The 24,179-nt window shown below is 44.1% G+C and overlaps 1 protein-coding gene across 3 annotated transcripts in view; it reads right to left on the bottom strand.

The window, feature by feature from the left end:
* The window catches only part of AP1M1 (adaptor related protein complex 1 subunit mu 1), a 179,900-nt gene that overhangs the window by 88,250 nt on the left and 67,471 nt on the right, over positions 1-24,179 (bottom strand). For all 3 annotated transcript variants that reach the window (XM_077475958.1, XM_077475957.1, XM_077475959.1), the window contains 2 exons: positions 16,287-16,354; positions 3,107-3,237 (listed from right to left, as the gene is read on the bottom strand). In XM_077475958.1, the coding sequence (XP_077332084.1) occupies positions 3,107-3,237; positions 16,287-16,354 (199 nt within the window). The remainder of the gene's footprint in view (positions 1-3,106; positions 3,238-16,286; positions 16,355-24,179) is intronic.

Genomic DNA, 24,179 nt, shown 5'->3' with positions numbered 1-24,179 from the left:
CATCCTTCCCGAGGACTGGTGCCCAGAACTGAACAGCATATTCTAGGTGTGGCCGGACCAGAGTCTTGTAGTCTTGAAATTATTCAATTTCCTTTAGATTTACTTTCAACTATGTAGTGCAAGGGACTGTCTAATTCCATACAAATTGAAAGTGTTCAAGTTTGACCTTATGGTTTTGGCAAATCTAAAAGGAAAGCTGTACAAGACAATTGTATAATGTATGGCCAGCATTCTTGTCTTCTACCATTAAAGTCAACAATAAAATTGCAATTTGGAGCATTAAATCCTGCATGACTGTATTGACATCCTGCTGGTTTTAAACCAGGGAAGGGGCAACCCTTCACGGGGCCTAGGAGACTAAGCAATGAAAGGACTCAAGCACGGCACAAAATTCTAGGCTACTGGTGTCAGACCCTTGAGAGGGAACACTGCATGGCCACCCCTAGTGGATCATGAGCTGGAGGCACCTGACACAGCAAGACTGCTGTGTCAGGTTTGGGATCCGATGTTGCACCTCAAAATAGAACTTGGCTCAAAAACCAGGCAAAACCTCAAGCAATTTACAAACCTACTGCTGGAAGCAAGAGAGATTCAAATAACCAGAGATTACCAGGTCACTACAGGCAACCACAAGATTGACTCTTATGATGCGTAGCTGTGGTGGGAAGGTGCTACTTCACGCTGAATGGTGGTAAAGAAGAACATAACGTTTGCATGCAACACTCAATTCATCAGCGTTTAAAAGGCAACACTAACTTTATGTGGAAATGAATTGAACATAGGGGTAGGAATAGTGCTCAGTTTTAATAAACAAAGCAGCTCCAGATGCTCAACCCATAGGGAGTACTTATGTACTTGAGTCTTTAAAGACTGGGTCACGGCTGGGTCTGTGCACCTGGAATGCCCTCTGCGGCTAACCAACCATACACAGATGTCTGGAATATCCAGCAAAAAGAGCCCAGTGCCCAATGATCGCATTTCAGGCAGGCACTGCAATTGTATATGTCCAGGGGTGTCTGAGTATAGCCTCTAAAGCTGTTGCTGAGGTTACGCTGATCCAAAGAGTTGCATTAAGACCAAATAAAGTAGCATGAAGACATCTTAATTCAAGAAAAAAAAATCATGTAAAACTACCTGCAGCTCAAAGAGCCACCTGAGAGACCTTACACTCCAAGTCTAAGCTAACATCAGATGAGGTTGAAACATCCACTTGGATGAACCTAGAGAACGTGTGAACAGAAGACCAAATGGCAGCCTTGTAAATCTGGGAAACAGTGCTTGATGACAAAAAGCTCAAAAAGCACTCACAGATCTAGCAAAGTGCTCCAAGACATGAAAGGGTAGATTCAAACCCTTCAGACAACAAGCATGGCTGATGGCCAGTCTGAGCCACCCAAAGATGGTGGAACAAAAAGCCAGTGCACCCTTTATAGGGACTATCAAGAATGACAAGAATGAGAATTATTCTTTCTGAAAAAAGCAGTGGCTAAACTATAGCGTTAACCACATTCAGACTATGGAGGATATTTTCCTTTTGCAGAACTGGAGCCGGACAGGAGGAACAGAAGAAGAACAATGTCCTAGTTGGGATGAAAGGCAAAAACTACCTAAATAAAGCAGGAAGAAAATTCTCACCACCACTTTGTCCCTATACATTACTAGAAAAGGTTCCTTGCAGGATAAGGATGCCAGTTTGAAAAACGTGAAGGAAAGCAACAGACCAAGTAGATTCCAAGCAGAATTTCTGGGTTCAAATGAAGACATTCAAATTCCCTGAAACTGTTCTGCTGCAGGAACTGAGGCAATGGCACCCTGATTCCCAATGCCTGAGAAGGCTCTATGGAGATTTGCCTGTGTGCTGAAACAAGAAGATTGGAGACGAGAAATGTGGGGGGGGGGGGGGGGTAGGGATTTGTGTCCAGAATCAAACATGCTGTGACTGCTTGTCAGCAAGGCAACTTCTTAAAACTCTGGTTCGAGGTAAGGTTTCAGGTGGTTAAGAAAACCGGACAACTGGTAGCAGACGAGGGTCGGATGGCTGGAGGAGACCAAAGTCCCTGGAGGTGGACAACTGGAACTGAGCAGAGAAATGAGTTTCATGTGTCTCTTTACAAGCAAAAGCAGTAATGGGAAAAGCACTTAAAATTGTTTGGCACGAAAGGTTGTAGATTTGACTTTGCGAATGACACCAGTGTTCAGTTTCACAATGTTAAATACTCCTGGTGTAGAAAATGATAGGAAACAAGGAATTTTAAAAGATATCAAGCAACCTACATAAATAGCTCCTGGTGTTCTGGATGGCCTACTCACAAAGTAAGCCTTCAGAGACAGGGCAAGTGCTTAGGCAATGCTAGAAGCTCTAGGCCTAGAAAGCACTCTGCAGCTAGCTTTTACCAGTGCAGTGTCTGGAAAGCACCCAGTACCCAAAGGTCACTTCCATGCTTTCTTTGCAACTTTCACTGGAGTTAGGATGTAGCGCTCCAAAAATGAGGCTAAAGACAGATAGCTGCAACCTAACAGGCAAGCTCTAGAAGCAATGTAGAACAGACGCTTGACTCAAGAAGAGTAAGAAAAATGCATTGCTAGCAAAATAAGGTTGGTCTATAACACTGCAGAGCTGAAAAGACAACATCTATTCTTCTAAGACACTAGCAAAATACTGAGGCACGACGGTAGTGAGAGAAGCTTGGGTTTTACCCCAGGCTGGACTACAGCTTTTTTTTTTTTTAGTTTGTCAGTATCCAATCCTGCTGTAGGCGGCAGTAGAACCAGAAGTTTAAAAACTTCCTCTGTCCTTCAATGGGGAAAAAAAAAAAAAAAAAAAAAAAACATCATCAACAGGATGATTGAGACTCAGACAGCAGGAGGACTTGGATGATGCAGAGGTATGAATGACAGCAAGGAGATCTCATCTTTAGAATCCCTAAGAAAAATTAGCTAGCTGAAGATTTAAATCAAGCAACAATCATTCATAACTGAAATAACAGTTTTGTGTACTTTTAACATTTAAAAAAAATAAAAATAAAAAAAACACAAAAAAATAAAAATAAAAACAAAACAACACACACACACACACACACACACACACGAGTTATGAGATACTTACTCCTGTAATATTTTGCTGTCTGTGGTTTGAGGATAGCCAAAATCCATTAACTCATCTAACAATTCATATATAATAACAAAATTATCACGTATACTTTCTTCTTCTAATTCCTTGAAATATTCAGAAAATACCTGAAATACAAAACATATGCAAGAGAAACTATAAATTTAATCTGTACATGTACATCATAAATGATGTATGTATGTTTAAAGGTACGTGTATTACTACCTAAACATTTTTTTTCCCCTTAATGCCTCCACTTTAAAGTCGATTTCATATAAGTATTAGAGATGACAAGTATAAGCCCTGCATGAACTTCGTACAATACCCACTTAAATTTTTAATTTTTTTGCATTTTTGACTTTAAAATTACTTTTTGGGTTCTAAAGGGTTATTTTTTTCCCCCCCAGAATAACGTACATGCCACACTTACCTGTGTGCAATGGTACTGTACAGAGTGAGCCTGAACATCCACTTTTGGGGTACCCTGCCAACACTCTTGGCTCCTCTTCTGTGTCTGCCACCAAAGCAAGCCGCTTACTGGGGGGGGGCAATGGGTGGACTATGGCTATGTGCTTCTATTGACCCACACAGTGCAGCTCACCCCCCCCCCCCCCCACAGCCACTGGCTCCCGCTGCTGTCAATCAAATCCAATGACTCGGCTGCCGGGGGGAGGGGTGGGGTGGGGCCGAGTCCTACATTTGGCGCCTATTGATGCCGAATGCTGGACTTGGGAGCGCACCCGCAGGGTAACCCCGGAGAAGTTATCTGATGTGGGGAGGAGCCGACAGAGCCGCCGAGGGACCCCAGAAAAGCAGGTTTAGGGCCACTCTGCAAAAAGAGCTGAACAGTGGAAGGAAGTATGATGTTTGTTATTTAAAAAAAATTAATTAACCTTTAGTATCATCACTTTAATCCCTAATGTGGCCCCCCCATCCCCAGCCTCTCCACCCCCGCCACACCCTTCCATCTAGAACTGCCCCCCCCCACTCTCCTCTTCCCTTCACCCTGCCTTCTTCACCCCCAGCATTGATTAACCCCCCCCCCCCACAAACCCACAACCACCATCATTAGCCGGCATCCCTCCCTCTACTACTCCCACCGGCTTCAGGTGCTGCATGGGTCTTGGGGGGTCCAGATGTGTCGCCCCGCCAGTCAGACCCCCCCCCCCCCCGCGGTCCCCGCACCCCTATTCATGGCCGGTCTGATCGGCATCGCCTTCCCTTTGCCTGCAGCTTCTCCCTGCACAGATCTCCGTGATCTGTCTGGCTGGGGATCACGGCGGGGGGGGTGAAGTTGGGGCTTGGGGGGCATTAGTAAACATGTGTTTACTAAGCTCCCCCCTGTAGAAGAGGACACATGCACAATCCCTACTGATTGCTGCTATATGCCCACAGACACCGACAGCCGATATACTGTAACCGCAAGTGTCACAATGTATCAGACTGTCATTTTCTGAATGAATGGAATCTCTTTACAGATTCTCATTCAATCGAGTAAAATGCTGCAGAGAAAAGGGACTATCTGAAAGAAAATCTGTGCATCCCTGTGCAGGTAAACATGGCGCCCCATGGGTATACACTTTAGTATGTCACATGTGAACGAGGCTTTAGCAGGAATTTTGTAAGTTACGCTGTGTTTATGTGTAATATTAATGATTTAGTGCATTTTTTTTAATGAAAAAAGTGAGATGAACATTTGCACAATTATTGTGGGGCCCAAAAAAAAATCAGTAGCACTTATTTGTTATTCTACTGGCCGCTTTTAGAAAATGTCTAGTTTGAGGGGCTTTTTCAAATTCTGAAAGCTCTAAGTGAAAAATGAAAACTTCCAGATTTTTAGAATTTTTTTTGGGTACGTTCGCTTTTTACCATTTTGCAAAAAGGCTCAATTTAAAATTTACAAATATATTTGTTATTAACTCCATACAGGTTAAGCTTTTATATTTAGTAGGGATTTAGCAGAAACATTTTGTAGAATTAGCTTTGTTTTATCTGCCAATAACGGTTTTAGTGTATTTGAAAAAGATATTGGTCCTATAAACATTTGCGCAAATACCCCGGGGTCTAAAAAAATTAGAAGCACCTTTTTATTCTAGAGGTCATAGGCTGTAAAAGGGAAAAATTAAAACCTTCAGATTTTTAGCGAAATTTGGTGCAATGTAAAAATGTAAACTTTTTGTTATTTATTAACGCCATAGAGGGTAAGCTTTTATATTTAGTAGGGATTTAGCAGGGATTTTTAAAGTAAAAAAGTAAAATTAGCTGTGTTTTTATCTGCTAATAATGGTTTTATTTTATTTTTTGCCAATATATTGGTTCAATAAACATTTGCGCAAATACTGCGGGGTCAAAAAAAAAAAAAAAAAAAATCAGCAGCACCTTTTTATTATAGAGATCATATGCTTTCAGAAAATATATGGTTTTGGGGGTCTGTCACAAATTAAAAAATAAAACTATCCTCTATTTTGTAGATGCTATAACTTTTGCACAAACTAAATCAATATACGCTTATTGCGATTTTTTTTTAACAAAAATAAGTAGAATACATAATCGGCCTAAACTGAGGAAAAACTAATTTATTTTTTATATATTTTGGGGATATTTATTATAGCAAAAATGAATGCGTTTTTTCAAAATTAACGCTTTTTTTTGTTTATACGCAAATAAAAACCAGAGGTGATCAAATACCACCAAAAAAAAGCTCTATTTGTGGGGAAAAAAGGACGTAAATTTTGTTTGGAAGCCAGTTCGCAAGACCGCGCAATTGTCAGTTAAAGCGACGCATGGCGTTTTGCAAAAAGTGTGCTGGTCTTTGGCCAGCCAAATCGTCAGGGGCTGAAGTGGTTAATATAAAAGATTTATATCTCCCTTCATGTCTGACTCCTAATTATAATGCCCATAACACACACACATACATACATATACTCTTTTTATACTATAAAAGGCTCTTTTTTAAACCTCATTATGACAGGTGATACGAAAAAAAAAAAAAAAAAGCATGCTGCTGCTGCTACTAAACATTTTAGGCTTGGTTCACACCTATGCTTTTTTTGGTGCATTTTGCAGAAGCACACTATAGTTAATTTAACATGGTTTCCTATGGGACACATTTGCTTCTATGCTTTTTTTTCCAGCAGCTGCACATTTGGAAAGGGTCAAGGACTCAAAAAAAAAAAAAAAAAAAAAAAAAAAACTGTGCTTTTATGGTTCAACAGACTTTAATGGAGAAGCTACAGAAAAGCATATAATGCGTTTTTGCACCAATTTGCCTTTTTTAATCGGCCCAATATCAAATTAGCCAAAAAAAGCATAAAAAATGCAAAACGTAAATCACAGCAAAAAGCCCTATAAAAAAGGCATCAAAAAAAAAAACTGCATGCGTGTGAACCGAACTTTATGCTGGCCATACACATCAATTTTTGGACAAGAATATTCATACGAAAAATCTCTAAATGAAAGAATATAGTTTGAAAATTCTTCTTCCTTTTAAGATTCAGTTTTAACCACTTGCCGACCGCCCATATATGTCTGCACTTTGAAACTGGATATCTCGGTAACGGCAGCAGCTGCTGCCACAACAGAGGTATACATCTCTTCAGGAGCCAGTCGTGTTTACAATAATGGTGGTCTCTGTGGCGGATTCGCTGCAAGATCACCATTATCGTGGAGGGAGAGGGCCCCCCGCCGCTTACCGGAGCCGTCGACAGTGGCGGAGGTAATCGGGTCCTTGCCATGGCTGGGTATGGAGACAAGTGAGGGGAAGGCCCCCACCCGTCTCCATGCCATATCAGGGCAGAAGCCACGTCATAATGTCACTTCCGCCTATACATCTTAAAAGGGCCATTTTTAAAATGTAATTTTTTTTTAAATTACAACATTTTCTATTTTTTATTGCATTTTAGTCCAAATATCCGAGGACTTTTTGATGATGTTTAAATTCCATGTAATAGGAATAAAAGTGATCCAATTTTTTATTTTTTTTGAAAAAACTGTGAAAAAATTAAATCAAGTAAAATAAATAAGAAAAAAATATAATTTAAAGCACCCAGTGCCAACGAGCTCACGCATGGAAACGAACGCACACGTGAGTAGCGCCCGCATATGAAAACAGTGGTCAAACCACACGTGAGGTATCGCCGCAATCGTTAACGCAAGAGCAATAATTCTAGCCCTAGACCTCCTCTGTAACTTAAGACATGCAACCTGTAGAATTTTTTAAACGTCGCCTATGGAGATTTTAATGGTAAAAGGTTGACGCTATTCCAGGAGCGGGTGCAAATTTGAAGCGTGACATGTTGGGTATCAATTTTCTTGGCGTAACATTATCTTTCACAATATAAAAAAAATTAAAAAATTGGGCTAACTTTACTGTTGTCTTATTTTTTATTCAAGAATTATTCAGTAAATTTTTCCAAAAAAAAGACCGCTACGCAAATATGGTGTGAAAAAAACTATTGCAATTATCGCCATTTTATTAAGGCCCCTTTCACACTGGGGCGGTGCGGGCACCGGCGGTAAAGCTGTGATTTTTAGCTCCGCTTTACCGTCGTTTTAGCAGAAAAAGGGTTAATACCGCCCGCAAATCGGCGCTGCATCGGCGGTATAGTCGCGCTGCCCCATTGATTTCAATGGGTAGGAACGGTGAATACACCGCTACTTCACCGCTCCAAAGATAAGGCTAGCAGGACTTTTTTTCACAGTCCTGCCAGCACACCGCTCCAGTGTGAAAGCCGGAGGGCTTTCACACTGGAGTTACATAGTTAGTAAGGTTGAATAAAGACGCCAGTCCATCCAGTTCAACCTGAGTGAGTGTCTACAATTGTCCCTATCCATATATATTGCACACTCACATCGGTCCACATTCATATACTAGGGCCAATTTGGGACAGAAGCCAATTAACCTACCTGCATGTCTTTGGAGTGTGGGAGGAAACCGGAGTACCCGGAGGAAATCTACGCAGGCACAGGGAGAACATGCAAACTCCAGGCAGGTAGTGTCGTGGTTGGGATTCAAACCAGCGCCCCTTTTTACTGCTAGGTGAGAGTGCTAACCACTACACCACTGTGCCGCCTGAAAACCGCCTTAGGGTGTTAGAAAAAAAAAAAAAACAATATATAATGTTTGGGGGTTCCAAGTAATTTTCTAGAAAAAAAAAACACTGTTTTAAAACACCAAAATCTCAAAATGAGGCTAGGCCTTAAGTGGTTAAAATGAATGCAATTTCTTAATGAAAACCACATACACTGTCTGAAAATTCCTCTATTCTGCTCCTTCAAATTTTTCCATCACTGTGGTCGAAAATGAATGTCGATTTGACCCCACTAACTATTAGAAAATCTAACGAACGTTCTTAAAAATAGGATTTTTGTACTCACCGTAAAATCCTTTTCTCTGCAATTCACGACACAGCTTCTCTCTAACTAAATGGATTGTATAGCCTGCCATTAGGAGGAGAACTAGGCAAAATTGTTACACAATACACAGAACTTTGTCCCGCCCCAGGGGGGCGGACCCTATGCTATCAACCCTCCTCACTGCTCCCAGCAGATTCAGTACTTTAACAAGCAGTATAATTTAGAGAAAAGGAGGGGTGGGTGCTATGTCTGTCGGTGAATTACAGAGAAAAGGATTTTACGGTGAGTATAAAAATCCTATTTTCTCTTATATTCACCAACCGACACAGCTCCTCTCTAACTAAATGGGACGTCCCCAAGCAGTGCCAAATGAGTGGTGGGAAAAAACAGCATAAAACTTCATCCACCATGGCAAGTGGGAACTAGTGAAACTAAACCCAGAAAAAAAACAGCAGTGTGTGGAAAAACTCCACCACATAACCGGGTATCCTCAACAGGAGTGCCCCCCAAGACCACAACATTGCGGAAAGAATGCCACACAGCATTAACAAATAGTACTGCGTTTTTATCGAAGAACCAGAAAAAAAAAAAAAACTCAATTGCAACTATACGGCCGCCTGCAAAACTTTGCGGCCAAAACAAGGATCAGCTGATGCACTGACGTCTACCTTGTAGAACTTGGTAAACGTATGGACAGACGACCAGGTCGCCGCCTTACACACCTGAGCGACAGACGCTTGGTGTCGGAAGGCCCAAGACGTTCCGATTGCTCTTGTAGAGTGGGCCGTGACTGGAAAGGGGGGCACCTGTCTGATACACCTGGAAATGGTGGCCGATGAGACCGCCATGCCTTTCTTAGGACCAGCCACCGAAACAAACAGTGAGTCTGACCTCCGAAAGGGAGCCGTGGCAGACAAGTACACCTTCAGAGCTCTAACCACATCGAGCGCGTGAAGGGCCACCTCTGTGGGGTGCTTCGGCTTAGGACACAACGATGGTAATACAATGTCCTCATTGATACGAAAATCCGAAACCACCTTTGGTAGAAAGGACGGTTGCGGACGCAACACCACCTTATCCCTGTGGATAACCAGATAAGGCGACTTGCAGGACAAGGCCACCAAAACCCTCCTGGCCAATGTGATGGCCACTAGAAAGACCACCTTCTGTGAAAGGGTCAACAGGGAAATCTCCCTGATATTCTCAAACGGCAGCTTCTGAAGTGCCGACACCCCCATGGGATTTGAACCTGGTGTTAACGGAGGACGCACCGGATGGATTACATGTCGTACCCCCTGAACAAAGGTACTCACTAATGAGTGAGACGGCAGGGGTCGCTGAAAAAAAAAAAAAAAGCCAGGGCTGAAATTTGCCCCTTAATGGTGCTCAACGCCAATTTCTGGTCCGCTCCATACTGAAGAAACAGCAGGATCCTAGATATAGAAAAGGAGTGCGGATGTCACCCTTTCACCTCACACATGGAGATGTAGGCCTTCCAGGTACGATGGTATATCTTCAGAGAAGATTATTTCCGCGCCCTCAGTATAGTTGGAATCAACGAGTCAGACAGACCCCGGTTCCTCAGCACCTGGGTTCTCAATAGCCATGCTGTTAAAGCCAGTGACGGTAAAGCAGGGTGAAAGATTGGACCTTGAGATAGGAGGTCCTCCCGCAGTGGCAGTCGCCAGGGAGCGTCTGCCACCAGACGCACCAGGGTCTGCATACCAGGGACGCTGAGGCCAATCTGGGGCAACCAGGATTACTGGAATCCCCTCGGCTTCCACTCTGAGAAGTAGACTTGGCAACAGTTTTAGTGGAGAACAGGCGTAGATCAGCTGGTACTGATCCCACAGAGCCACCAGCGTGTCTGACGCCTCTGTCCACGGATCTCTCATCCTGGACACGAATCTCAGCACCTTCCGATTGAGACAGGAGGCAAAGAGATCCACATCTGGCGTGCCCCATTTCAGGCACAGCAGCTGGAATATCTCCGGATGCAACGCCCATTCTCTTGGGTCCAGCATCTGGTAGCTCAGATAGTCCGCCTGCCAATTTTCCACCCCGGGATGCAAATGGCTGACAGGGCTGGAATGTGTCTCTCTGCCCACCGAAGTATGCGAGCGACCTCCCGAACACCGGCTGAGCTTCTTGGTCCCCCTTGGTGATTTACGTACACCACAGCTGTGGTGCTGTCTGACGCCCTTGAAGACACGTCGACCACGAGTGGAGGCACAGCCTGATCGCTCTCAATTTAAGCAGATTGATCAGCAATTTGGATTCTTCCGTCGACCAGAGGCCCTGTGCCGACTGAATCCCCATCACTCCACCCCAGCCGGACAGACTGGCATCTGTAGTGATCACCGTCCAGTTCAGAGGAAGAAACGATTTTCTGGACTGAATCACTGGGGACCTCAACCACCAGATCAGGGAATCCCTGACTGATTGGCTCACCTGGATCTGCCGATCCAGGGACAACGGAGAATTGTCCCATTTTGTCAATATCTCCTTCTGCAGGACTCTGGTGTGGAACTGGGCATAAGGTACCACCTCGAAGGAGGCCACCATGAGCCCCAGCACTCGCATGCAAAAGCGGAGCGATGACCACTTGCGGTTCATCAGTAGCTTGACCGCGGACCTGAGAGTCAGCAATTTGTCCGAGGGGAGCAAAACCCTCGCTTCCCTGGAGTCCAATAGTAAACCCAGGTACTCCAGACACTGAGTTGGTACAACCACCGACTTCTTTAGGTTCAACAGCCACCCAAATTCTTGCAGGGTCTACGTGGTGATCGTCACATCCTCCTCTAATTCTGAGGCAGAAGATGCTCTCAGGAGGGGATCGTCTAGGTAACCCACAATCGCGATCCACGCTGCCGCAGCAATGCCACTACTGGAACCAGTACTTTGGTAAAGACTCAGGAGGCTGATGCCAGGCCAAAAGGAAGAGCCACAAACTGGTAGTGGGCTTCCCCTACTGCCAAACGCAAACATTTTTGATGCCGAAGGCAAATGGGTATGTGCAGATAAGTATCCTGGATGTCAAAGGACGCCAGGAAGTCCCCTTGATGGAGTGCAGCGACTACTGAGCGAACCGATTCCGTTCTGAACCTTTGCACCTTTACAAAGTGATTGAGGGCTTTTAAGTCCAAGATTGGACTTACCCCTTCCTTCTTGGGAACCACAAACAGATTTGAGTAGAACCCCTGGAAGTGTTCTGATTCAGAAAGTCCCTTACCTCCCCTAACAGGGCCTCCCGGCGAACCGGGGACACTGGTATGCAGGAGGGGAAGAATCTGTTTGAAGGCCAAGAGAGAAACTATCTTGTAGCCTGTGGAAATCAGATCGCAGACCCATTGGTCGGATAACCAGAAGATCCACCGGGCTGCAAACTCCCGAAGACGACCCCCCTACCCGATAAGTGGGTGGGGGCAAACCTTCATGCGGTAGCACTTTTGGTCGCAGGTTTTTTAGGCTTGCGGTTCCAGGGACGCTTCTGACTGTCCATGGGCGCTCTGTCGGGCTGGGGGAGTTTTGCCGAAGCACTGGACGGACGAAAAAGCCGCTTGCGAGAGGAAAAAGAGGGCCCTTGCCTGCGGCGAGGCTCCTTAGCCTTCCTGGCCTGTGGGAGTAGTGTACTCTTACCACCAGTGGCATTCTTAATAGTGTCATCCAACGAGGCTCCAAAGAGAGGCTCGCCAAGGAAGGGAAGATCAGTCAGGGCTTTCTTGGATGCCTTGTCAGCAGACCAGCATTTCAGCCAAATTAGGCGCCTCAGCACCACAGCGGACACTTTTTTTATCCAAGGCTGTTATCCGAGTGAGAGTATCCAAGGCCGCGTCACAAACGTACTAAAGGCCTTGCACTAGTTGGTCTGCTAGCTCCCCGCAGACAGGGGAGGCGTTCTGCTCTCCCTATTCGCGGTGCAAAAGTTTTGCCCACTCAGTCCGTTTCTGCGACACCAGTGCGGATGCCAGTACAGGTCGCACGGCTAACCCCACAACCGTAAACAAGGAACGAGCCACCGCCTCGGCCTTCCTATCCGCGGGATCCTTGAATGCAGGAGTCCCCTCAACCGGGATCGTGGTTACTTTATTTAACCTGGATACTGAGGGGTCCACGACCGGAGGAGCCAACCACTTTTTGAGAAGGCTTTCCTCAAAGGGGTAACGCACCACCAAATTCTTGGGGACCAAAAAGGTCCATTGCGGGCGACCCCATTCCCTGTAGATGTATTTGTCAAAATAAGTCAAATACGGGAACACCTTAGGTGAACGTGCTGGCTTGTGGGACCCAAAAGGGACCGGTACATCAGCAGAAGGATCCGCTGGCCCCTTCTTCAGGGTATCACGCACAGCTGTGATAAGTGCTCCAACAAGCACTTTGTCGCGCCCGGACCCAGACGGGGAATCATCCGCACTGTCCGAATGGTCCTGGTCAGCCTCGTCTGATAGGTCAGAGCAGGGGTCACCAGCTGCAGCAGGGCCTGAGTCTGCATCAGAGCTCTCCCCAGAGGACCGGGGGGCAGGGGCCTCTTACGTGCACCTTTCCTTCCACGCGCCGCCTCTATCTTAGCAACAAAATGAGAGTCAAGGACCGCCGTCAGGGTGTCCATGCGCACAGCGCTATCCGCAGGTGACGTGGTTGCTATAGCCTGGATTTCAGGGGAAGAAACACCAGTTTCTGAAGCCATGCTGACCCTAGCCTGTCTGCCACCTGCAAGGGAACTTAGGACAGTGAAGGTCCCACCCTCCTGCTGCCGCCATGTGGGGGGTGGGGTACTTGGTGCTAGACTCCCCACCCTGGGGCATTCTGTGAATGCCACTAGCAGTGCCTGTAGTCCCTAGGAGGTTCCCAGTTGCAGAGAGGAGAAAACTGTCAGCAGCAGCTGCTATTAACTGCGGTGAAACGTTCTGCAGAGCCAGCTTCAGCATTCAGCAAGGAGCCATCCAGCGTCCTGTACACACAGTGAACATAGGAAACAGCAAGTGAAAGCACATGTAATGCTGCCACAAGAGAACTGCGGCGAAAAGAGCGCTCAGGCTTCGAGAAAATTGGCTGCCAATGTAACTAATAGGAGATCCTAAAGAAGATGGCTGCTGAAGCTCACCAGGGGAATACAGGCTTTCCCACATCTAAGATGGCCGCCGGACAGCGCCATGCGGTGACAGAACAACCGACAGACTAGTGCTGCCTCCCTACAGCCAGAACAACCTCCAGAGACCCTTTTGAGACCCCCCCCCCCAGACCGGGACCAGGACCAACACCAGCCGCACAGAGTCCCCACAGGTGAGAAACCAACGAACACACACACCGCCCGCAGCGCATGCAACCACCCCCCTCAGAGGGGGGGGGGAGATAGGGACTTGGGAGAGAAAATAGGGAGGTGAGGTGGCCCCCAAATTGACCCCCCAGGGAATGCCCAGCTGCTCACCCCACCGAAGCAGGGAGAGCCACACTTGCCAGTCCTGAAGAGCTGGGAGACATTCCATCATAGACCTACTCTTGCGCAGTTACTGGGTAGCTGCTGGCCCAGTATACTGTGATCCAGACAGCAGTAGCCCGGTCATATGTATACCCCGGAGCATTGAAGTTCATCGACCACCTCTGGAGCTGAGGCATGTCGTGGCCTGCCGAGCCTTAGCTGCGGCCTGCTCAGGCTCGATGGCCTGACTGGGGAGACTACAAGGATATCATTAACCAGCCTGTCACCCAGCCGGCAGTTGATAGAAGATCCCAGGATCTTTCATCTTGCGTAAAAAAAAACATCAAACATGCAGCAAAAACATGAACCGAGAGGGCCCGCAGGGTTCCTAGGCCATTCTCTTTACTAGGCAAAATAAAAACTGAATGCGCTGGGAGCAGTGAGGAGAGTTGATAGCACAGGGTCCGCCCCCCAGGGGCAGGACTAAAAGTTCTGTGTACTGTGTAACAATTTTGCCTAGTTCTCCTAATGGCAGGCTATACAACCCATTTAGTTACAGAGAGGAGCTGTGTCGGTCGGTGAATATAAGAGAAATTACATTTTTTTTTGAAGGAAGACATTGTTTTTGCATGGCCAGAATGTAATATATTACAGCTATGTCTGAAAATCGGCGAAAACAGTCTTTAATTCGTTTCCCCCCCCCTTTAACCACTTACGGACCATCCACCGCCATTATACGCCTGTAATTTGAAGAGGAATACCGTTGTTATGGCAGCAGCTAGCTGCCATAACCCCCGGTATCCTCCTCTTCAGCGGGCAGGATGCTTCAAGATAAAAGTGGTCTCTGAGGTGGATTCACTGCAAGATCACTTATCAGTGGCGGGAGAGGGGCCGGAGCCATCGGTAACAGCAGAAGCAATCTGATCCTCTCCCTAGCCTGACATGGAGATGAGTGAGGGGAAGATGGCCCCCACCCATCTCCATATCATTACAGGGTGGAAGCGGCGTTTTTATTGCATTTAAGTGTAAATATGAGATCTGAGGTCTTTTTGACCCCAGATCTCATATTTAAGAGGTCATTGTCATGCTTTTTTTCTAATTCCTAAAACAAGGGATGTTTACATTCCTTGTAATAGGAATAAAAGTGACAATTATTTTTATTTTTTTAAAGAACAGTGTAAAAATAAAAAAGGTAAAATAAATAAGATTATATATATATATATATATATATATATATATATATATATATATATATATATATATATTTTTTTTTTTTTTTTTTTTTTTTAAATAAGCCCCGCCAAGCTCGCGTGCAGAAGCGAACGCATATGTGAGCAGCACCCACATATGAAAACTGTGTTCAAACCACCCATGTGGGGTATTGCCATGATCGGTAGAGCGAAAGCAACAATTCTAGCCCTAGAACTTCTCTGTAGCTCAAAACATGCAACCTGTAGATTTTTTTTTTTTTTAACCGTTGCCTGTGGAGATTTTTAAGGGTAAAATTTTACCGATATTCCATGAGCGAGAGCGCAATTATGAAGCATGACATGTTGGGTATCAATTTACTCAGCGTAACATTATGTTTCACAATATAAAAAATAATTGGGCTAACTTTACTTTTGTCTTATTTTTTACTTCAGAAGTATTTATTTTTTTCCCCCAAAAAAAGTGTGCTTGTAAGATTGCAGCGCAAATATGGTGCGACAAAGTACTGCAACAACCGCCATTTTATTCTCTAGGGTGTTAACTTGTAAACAACCAATCTCAGAAAGAGGTTCAGTCTTTAAGTGGTTAAATAACAAATTTGATTGTGGAGTCTGATGATATTTACCAGATTCAGCCTCTAATGGTATATACAGTACATGTCTTCTGTCTATTATTCTGAGTGGATTAGAGATTTTGCTCCCTAACCACATAGTTGGTTATTTATATTTACCATTGCATAGAGATATTTAAGAATAAATAGCTTTTTTTTTTTTTTTCTTTTTTTTTTTTTTTTATGTTACATGTTAACTAAATTATACACCACACTATTAAGCGAACAACTAATCGATTATGAAAATAATCGTTAGTTGCAGCCCTACTTGTGTGGTCAGTTTATAATAGGAAACCAGGGCGACTGTTAGGAACACCAGGTAATTCACACAGGCAACACAAAGAGAAAATTATATTCCTTCATACAAGTGCATGGTATAGCAGGCATATATTAGGAATATATAAATATATATATATATATATATATATATATATATATATATATATATATATAAAATATATACAAGAAAAGCTTTAGGATATCTAATGTTCGACATTGAGCCACATGTCCTTGAAATCACTGTTTCTGCATTCAATAGTTGCATAAAGTAAGAGCAATTTCTACATAGTAAATGATAGACCCACCTGAACAACTTTGTAGAGGAAGGAGAATACCAGTGACACACAAGCATTCTTCTTGGATGTGGCAACCACTAGCATACTGTTAAGGTAAATACACAAAAAATACCCAATTCACTGCACAAATGTTCAGCTTTACTTTATCTTAAGTATCAATATTATCCAGATAATATTTAAAGCACAACAGGGAATATTAGAGCAAAACAATAACAATAACCCAAATTGACCCATTGCTTCTACAACTCATGAATTTATGCATCCTCCAATTGATGCTAAGGCCCCTTTCACATGGACGATCCCTTCAGGTCCGCCTGTCAGTTTTTCAGGCGCACCTGAACGGATGCTCCATAGAGGTCTATGGAGCATCGGATGTCAGCGGTGACATGTCCGCTGACATCTGAGCCGCTACGATCTGAAAAAGTGTGACGGAGGAAAAACCTATTTTTCCATCAGTCATCGGGATCAGGTGACGGACACTGCGGTCCGTCGTCACTCGATCTCCCATAGGGGAGAGTGCCGCTGTGACAGGTTCATCCCTTCGCAGTGTGCAGAGACGGACCTGTCATCTTCCTGCTCAGCGGAGATCGCTCCGGCAATCCCCGCTGAGCAAGAGGATATCCACGGGCGGATCAGCACTGATCTGCCCCATGTGAAAGGACCCTAATGAAAATATCAGTTATAACAGATTTAATGTACATTCCAACAAAACCGAAAAATTTATGCTGAACTTCAGGCAGGTATAAAATAAATTTATACAGCTCTGTAATAATCAATGCAAGTATTTGAGTACCTGAATGCGACTTAGTTTTGGCCTCTTGCAGTCCATTGTACAGGCAAGCTTGGAGGCGGAGGGAGCTGCAGCACAAGTCTGCTATTAAGGCTGCATTCACACCTGAGCGTAGTGTTTTCAAGCGTTTTTTTTTGCAGCGTTTTTTACCGCGATTCGCTGCGGTTATTACCGCGATTTGCCGCGAATTTGTGCAGGGCAAAAGGTCACCAATGTTAAAAGAAGAAAAACGCTCAAATCCGCCCGATTCGTGCGACAAAAAAGGGTCCGGAACTTGTTTGAGCTTCAGGCGTAGGGCTTCAGGTGACTTGGAGTGGAGATGTGAACCATCTCCATTGAGAATAATGGATTTTTTCCCCTCCAGCGTTTTGTAGCTTCAGGCGTCAAGCTACAAAACGCTCAGGTGTGAATGGGGTCTAAGAGATGAGAGCAGAGTTTCAAAAAGAGGAGCTCATCTGTGCACCTACTTTCACTGTCTAGTCACTGGGTTGGGAGGGAATATTTTAGTAAAAGTGAAAATGAAGCAGGACGGGTCCCCTCCCTGCTAGAAAAATCTGTGCTGTGGGGCAGCAGAGTGGTATACTGGATAGACAGAAATGCAGATTCTTTCACAGGCAAAACAGTTCTCATATGCTGCACACCATACTACATAACAATAAATGGTATAAAATGATTGCAATAAAGAACACTGAAGAGAAGCAGGAGTGCTTCAACAGCATATTAAATCAAATCAATGGCATTTATCGGTGCATTTCACTGGGCAACAAATATAAAAAAAATATATATAAAAAGTTAAACCTGGGTGGCTAAATGGGAATGTAAAAAGGCATATTAGGTAGAAAAAATGGTTCTTTAACTGCTTGCTGTCAGCCCGTCAAATGATGGCAGGACTGTGCAGCTCTCCTTCTGGGACGCCGTCATATGACGGCGTCCCTGAACGGCCACTCTCTCATGCCTGCGCCATGTTGCTAGGACACAGCGCGCCTCCTGATCTGTGTAAAGAGCTGTGTCCATGTCCGTGTCCAATCACAGCCAGTCACATGTAAACAGGGAGATGCTGGTAATCGGCTCTCCTCACTGCACGCTGACAGAGTGCGAGGAGAAGAGAGCCGAAAAGCCACATCTCCTCACAGGGAGGCATCTAGGGATGTAATCAGGGCACTGATCATCAGTGCCCTGATTACAATGAATACAGTGTCACAAACAGTGCCTACCATTGCCAGCATATAGTATCCACCAGTGGCAGCAATCAGTGCCCACCACTGCCCACAAGTGCCACCAGTGCCCATTAGCGATGCCACCTATCAGTGCCTAATCAGTGACCATAAGTGCCCATAAAGTGCTGCCTCATCAATGCCCACAAGTTCAGCCCATCAGCGCACATCAGTGAAGGCGAAAAATTAGTTACAAAATTTACTGACAGAAAAAAAATAATAAAAAAAAATAAAAGGTTTTTCAATTATTTTTTTAAAACAAAAAAACCCAGCAGTGATTAAATACCACCTAAAGAAAGCTCTATTTGTGTGAGGAAAATTATAAAAAAATTTGTTTGGGTACAGTGTAGCACGACCACGCAATTGTCATTCAAAGTGCGGCAGCGCTGAAAGCTGAAAAATGGCTTAGGCAGGAAGGGGGTGCGAGTGGCTGGTAGCCAAGTGGTTAACAAATATAAGATCAAAGGGTCATCATCAGCATTCCAAAACTACAAAGAGTGCAATCAGGACAACTAAAACACATGCTATGAAACACACATTGCTGAGGAGAGTAAAAAAAAAAAAAAAATACTCAAAAAAATACTGAAAATTATTTCAAATACGATATAGATTGATATAAATACCGTATTTATCTGCCTATAACACGCACTTTTTTCCCCCTTAAAATCAGGGGAAAATTGCAGGTGTGTGTTATACGCCGATCCCCCGCCATTGTGAACCTCTGGCCGGCTTTCAGTGGCCTTCGGCTCTTCTCGGCGGCTTCCGGCCGTTCTCGGCGGCGGAAGGCTGCCAAGAATGGCCAAAAGCCGACGAGAACTACCGAGCGCCGCTGAGATACACAGGACATCCGGCTCTGTATCTTGGCGGTGCCATTTTTAAAAGGAAAAGCTGCAAATGACACTGACAAGGCTGCAACGATGGACAAGGCTGCAACGATGGACACTAATAAGGCTGCATTGATGGGCATTTAAATGTAAGTTTTTTTTCCTTAAACTCCCCTCCTCAACTTGGGGTGCGTGTTATACGCCGATAAATATGGTAGTTAGAAAAAAAGGTCAGAATATATTGGCCCCATAAAAGATGATCAGGGGGAAGTTGGTCACACGTGACTGAGAAAAAAAACAAATGTATTAAATATATTCTTCTCACATTCATTATACTTAATGTACTCTAGTGGCTTTATTAGTAGATTTAAAAAAAAAAAAAACCTAGAAAAACTTAATGTGAACAAATCACAGAACGAGATGGCTTACACCCAAGAACCATCAAAGAACTTAGCTATGTCATAGCCAGAACGTTATTTATCATTTTTAGCACTGGCTCACACTGGAGCGTTTTGACATGCGATTTGACATGTCAAAAATCTGTGTCAATAGCCATCAATGGCACTGTCCTAATCGGTGCGACGCTGCATCTGCGGCGCTGCACCAATTTCAAAAAGTAGCTTCTGTACTTCTTTTTGCAACTTACACTGACATCTGTGCAGAAACCTGCGCAGATGTCTCTGAAATCGCAGCCAAAAATCGGGACTAACATGCAGGAGCGAAAGCGTGCAAGTTCAGCTTAACTCGCACGGCTTCATTCCCGCAGCTCAGTGTGAACCTAGGCTTAAGGGCAGCTTACTGACTGGGATGGTATGAGTAGATTGTTGAAAAGTAAATATGGTGCCAATTAGGGATGGGCTTTATGTTCAGGTCGAACATTGGCTGTTTGCCGAACAATTTGGGGTGTTTGCGGCAAATTTGAAAGCCGCGGAACACCCTTTAAAAGTCTATGAGAGAAATTAAAAGTGCTAATTTTAAAGGTTAATACGCAAGTTATCGTCATAAAAAGTGTTTGGGGAACTGGGTCCTGCCCCAGGGGACATGCATCAATGCAAAAAAAAAAAAAAAAAACACAAACATCAGTTTTTTTCGGGAGCAGTGATTTTAATAATGCTTAAAGTGAAAACAACAAAAGTGAAAATATTCCTTTAAAATTTGTACCTGGGGGGCTGTAAATTGGCGCATGTTTCCCAGGTTTAGAACAGTCTGACAGCAAAATTACATTTCTAATGGAAAAAAAAAAGTAATTTAAAACTACCCGTGGCTATAATGAATTGTTGGTCCCGGCACATAAAACTTAATTGATAAAAACGGCATGGGAGTCCCCTACAGGGAAACCCCAACCCAAAATTAAAAAAAGGTCTGATATGGATATTAAGGGAAACCCAGCGCCAAAATAAAAAAAAAATTAAAAATGGAGTGGGGTCCCCCCAAAAATCCACACCAGACCCTTATCCGAGCACGCAACCTGGCTGGCTGCAGGAAAAGAAGGGGGGACAAGAGTGCTCCCCCTCCTGAACTATACCAGACCACATTACCCTCAACATTGGGAGGGTGCTTTGGGGTAGCCCCCCAAAGCACCTTGTCCCCATGTTGATAGGGCCTCATCTCCACAACCCTTGCTCGGTGGTTGTGAGGGTCTGTGGGCGGGGGGCTTATCGGAATCTGGAAGCCCTCTTAAACAAGGGGGTCCCCAGATGCTGCCCCCCGTGTGAATTGGTAATGGGGTACCAATGTACCCCTACCATTTTACAAAAAGTGTCAAAAAAAATAAAAAAATAAAATAAACGACAATAGATGGTTTTTGACAATTCCTTTATTAATGTATTCTCCTTTCCCAGCTTGTGCTTCAGTTTTTTGGGGTTTTTTTGGCGCGTGGTTCCCCTCAAAATCCATACCAGACTGGTATGGATTTTGAGGGGGACCCCTACGCCATATTTTTAAAATTTTGGCGCGGGGTTCCCCTTAAAATCCATACCCCGGGTCGGGTATGGATTTTGAGGGGGACCGCCATGCCATTTTTTTAAAAAATGTTTGTCACGGGGTTCCCCTTAATATCCATACCAGACCTGAAGGGCCTGGTTTGGAATTTGGGGGGACCCCACACTTTTTTAAAATTTTTGGTTCGGGGTTCCCGTGGGGGAATCCTATGCAGTTTTTATCAATGAACTTTTATGTGTATTGATGGGATCGACAATTCATTATAGTCGCGAGCAGTTTTAAATTACTTTTTTTCCTTTAGAAATGTCATTTTGCTGTCAGACTGCTCTAAACACGGCAAACATGCATACTATAGACACCCCCAGGTACGAAATTTAAAGGAATATTACACTTTTATTGTTTCACTTTAAGCATTAAAAATCACTGCTCCTGAAAAAACGGCCGTTTTTTGCATTGATACATGTCCCCTGGGGCAGGACCCAGGTCCCCAAACACTTAAGACAATATCAAGCCTTTAAAATTAGCACTTGATTTTTCATGTTCATGTCCCATAGACTAACAATGTGTGCATGTTTGAACTAAATTTTTTGCCTGTTCGCCTGTTCTGGTACAAAACGAACGGGGGGTGTTAAGCCCATCCCTAGCGCCAATATTCAAAAACTACAGACCAGTGAGCCCAACATCAATAGTATGTAAACTACTGGAAAGAATTATAAAGGATCATATCCAAGAACATGCTGATGAAAATAGTATCAATAACCACTTGCCGCCCGCCCACCGTCAACTGACGACTGGGTGGTGCGGCTCTCGTTCTGGGTAGACGTCATATGACGGCCACCCAGAATGGCCGATCATGCCATGTTGCTAGGACACAGCACAACCCCGATCTGTGTAAAGGGCCAAGGCTCTTTAACCATGTGATCAGCTTTGTCCAATCACAGCCGGGCACATGTAAACATGGAGATGCTGGTAATCAGCACTCCTCTTCTTACACCGAGAGTGTGTGAGCAGAGGAGAGCTGATCAGCGGCATCTCCTCACAGGGAACAGATAGGTATGTAATCAGGGCACTGATCATCAGTGCCCTGATCACATACCTATCTGTTCCCTGATCATCAGTGCCCTGATCACAATTTGTGCCAGCAATGATTGCCCACCGCTGCCAGCAATCAGTGCCAACCATTGCCAATCTGTGCCCACAAGTGCCAGCAATCAGTGGCCATTAGTGATCATTGCTCATCACTGCTACCCATCAATGCCCAGCAGTGCCGCCTATTTGGGCCCACCAGTCTCACATATCAGTGCCACCTAATCAGTGCCCATCAGTGAAGGAGAAAGAAAAACTTTTTTTTTTTTTTTTTTTTTTTTAGGAAAAAATAAACCCAGAAGCGATTAACCACTTAAGGACCGCCTCCTGTACATATACATCGGTACTTTGAAGAGGGATATCTCGGTAACGGCAGCAGCTGCTGCCACAACCGAGATATCCCTCTGTACAGGAGGCGGTCCTATTTACGATAATGGTGGTCTCTCGTGGCGGGTTCGCTGCAAGATCATCGTTATTGGCGGCAGAAGAGGTGCCACCCGCCCCCTCCCTCCGCTCTCCCGCTTACCAGAGCCGTCGGTAGCAGCGGAGGTGATCGGAACCTTCTTGTTGCTGGGTATGGAGGCGAGTGAGGCTAAGATGGCCCCCACTCATCTCTATACCACAGGAGGGCGGAAGCTACATCAAAACGTCAATTCCGCCCATACCTCTTAAAAAGGTACATTTTTTCAAATGACTTTTATTTTTTATTTTTTATTGCATTTAAGTCAAAATATGAGATCTGAGGACTTTTTGACCCCAGATCTCATATTTAAGAGGACCCGTCATGCTTTTTTTCTATGATGTTTACATTCCTTGTAATAGGAATAAAAGTGATCCATTTTTTTTTTTTTTTTAAACAGTGTAAAAATAAAAGTAAAATAAATAAGAAAAAAAAATTTAACACCCTGTCCCGACGAGCTCGCTTGCAGAAGCAAACGCATACGTGAGTAGCACCCGCATATGAAAACAGTAGTCAAACCACACATGTGAGGTATCGCCACGATTGGTAGAGTGAGAACAATAATTCTAGCCATAGACCTAGTCTGTAAAGCAAAACATGCAACCTGTAGAATTTTTTTAAATGTAGTTTATGGAGATTTTTGAGGGTAAGTTTGACGCCATTCTACGAGCGGGCGCAATTTTGAAGCATATGTTGGGTATCAATTTACTTGGCGTAAAATCTTTCACAATATAAAAAATATTTTAAAAAAATTGGGCTAATTTTACGGTTTTATTTTTTTCCACTAAAAGTGCTCTGTATTTGCGCAGCAGTCTTACAAGTGTGAAAAAAAGTATTGCAATGACCGCCATTTTATCCTCTAGGGTGTTACAAAAAAAAACAATATATAATGTTTGGGGGTTCCAAGTAATTTTCTAGCAAAAAAAAAAAAAAGTTTTAAACATGTAAACAGAGTCTGAAAAAGAGGCCTGGTCCTTAAGTGGTTAATTACCACCAAAAGAAAGCTATTTGTGTGAAGAAAATTATAATTTCACAAGGTTACAGTGTAGCATGACCGCGCAATTGTCAAAGTGTGACAGTGCTAAAAGCTAAAAAAAATGGCCTGGGCAGGAAGGGGGGTGTAAGTGCCCTGTATTGAGGTGGTTAATAGTAACCAAAATGGATTTATGAAAGACCATTCTTGCAAGACCAACCTCCTAAATTCTATAAGGAGATGAGCTGTTATTTGGATTGAGAAACGCCTGTGGACATAGTGTATCTAGAGTTCACTAAAGAATTTGATACAGTAGCCCTTTAAATGATAAATTTACAAATTAAGGTCTTTTGACATTGATGACATAGCATTTACCTGAATAGAAACCTGGTTTTAGGAGCGTGTCTAGAGGGTGGTGATTAAAGCGGGAGTCCACCGGGACTCCGCGTTTTTTTTTTTTTTTTTTTTTTAAAGCCAGCAGCTACAAAAATACTGCAGCTGCTGACTTTTAAAATAGTGACACTTACCTGTCCAGCGCGCCTGTGATGTCGGCACCCGAAGCCGATCTCTAGATCGTCTGTAAGGTGCTGCCGCCGCCATCTTGGGTATGGGAA

The sequence above is a fragment of the Lithobates pipiens genome, unplaced genomic scaffold (genome assembly GCF_037356315.1).
Source record: "Lithobates pipiens isolate NorthernLeopardFrog02 unplaced genomic scaffold, aLitPip1_a1.2 Scaffold_13, whole genome shotgun sequence".
In the NCBI taxonomy this organism is placed as follows: Eukaryota; Metazoa; Chordata; class Amphibia; order Anura; family Ranidae; genus Lithobates; species Lithobates pipiens.
The sequence above is the reverse complement of the archived record's forward strand: the minus strand, read 5'-3'. Positions and strand labels throughout refer to the sequence as shown.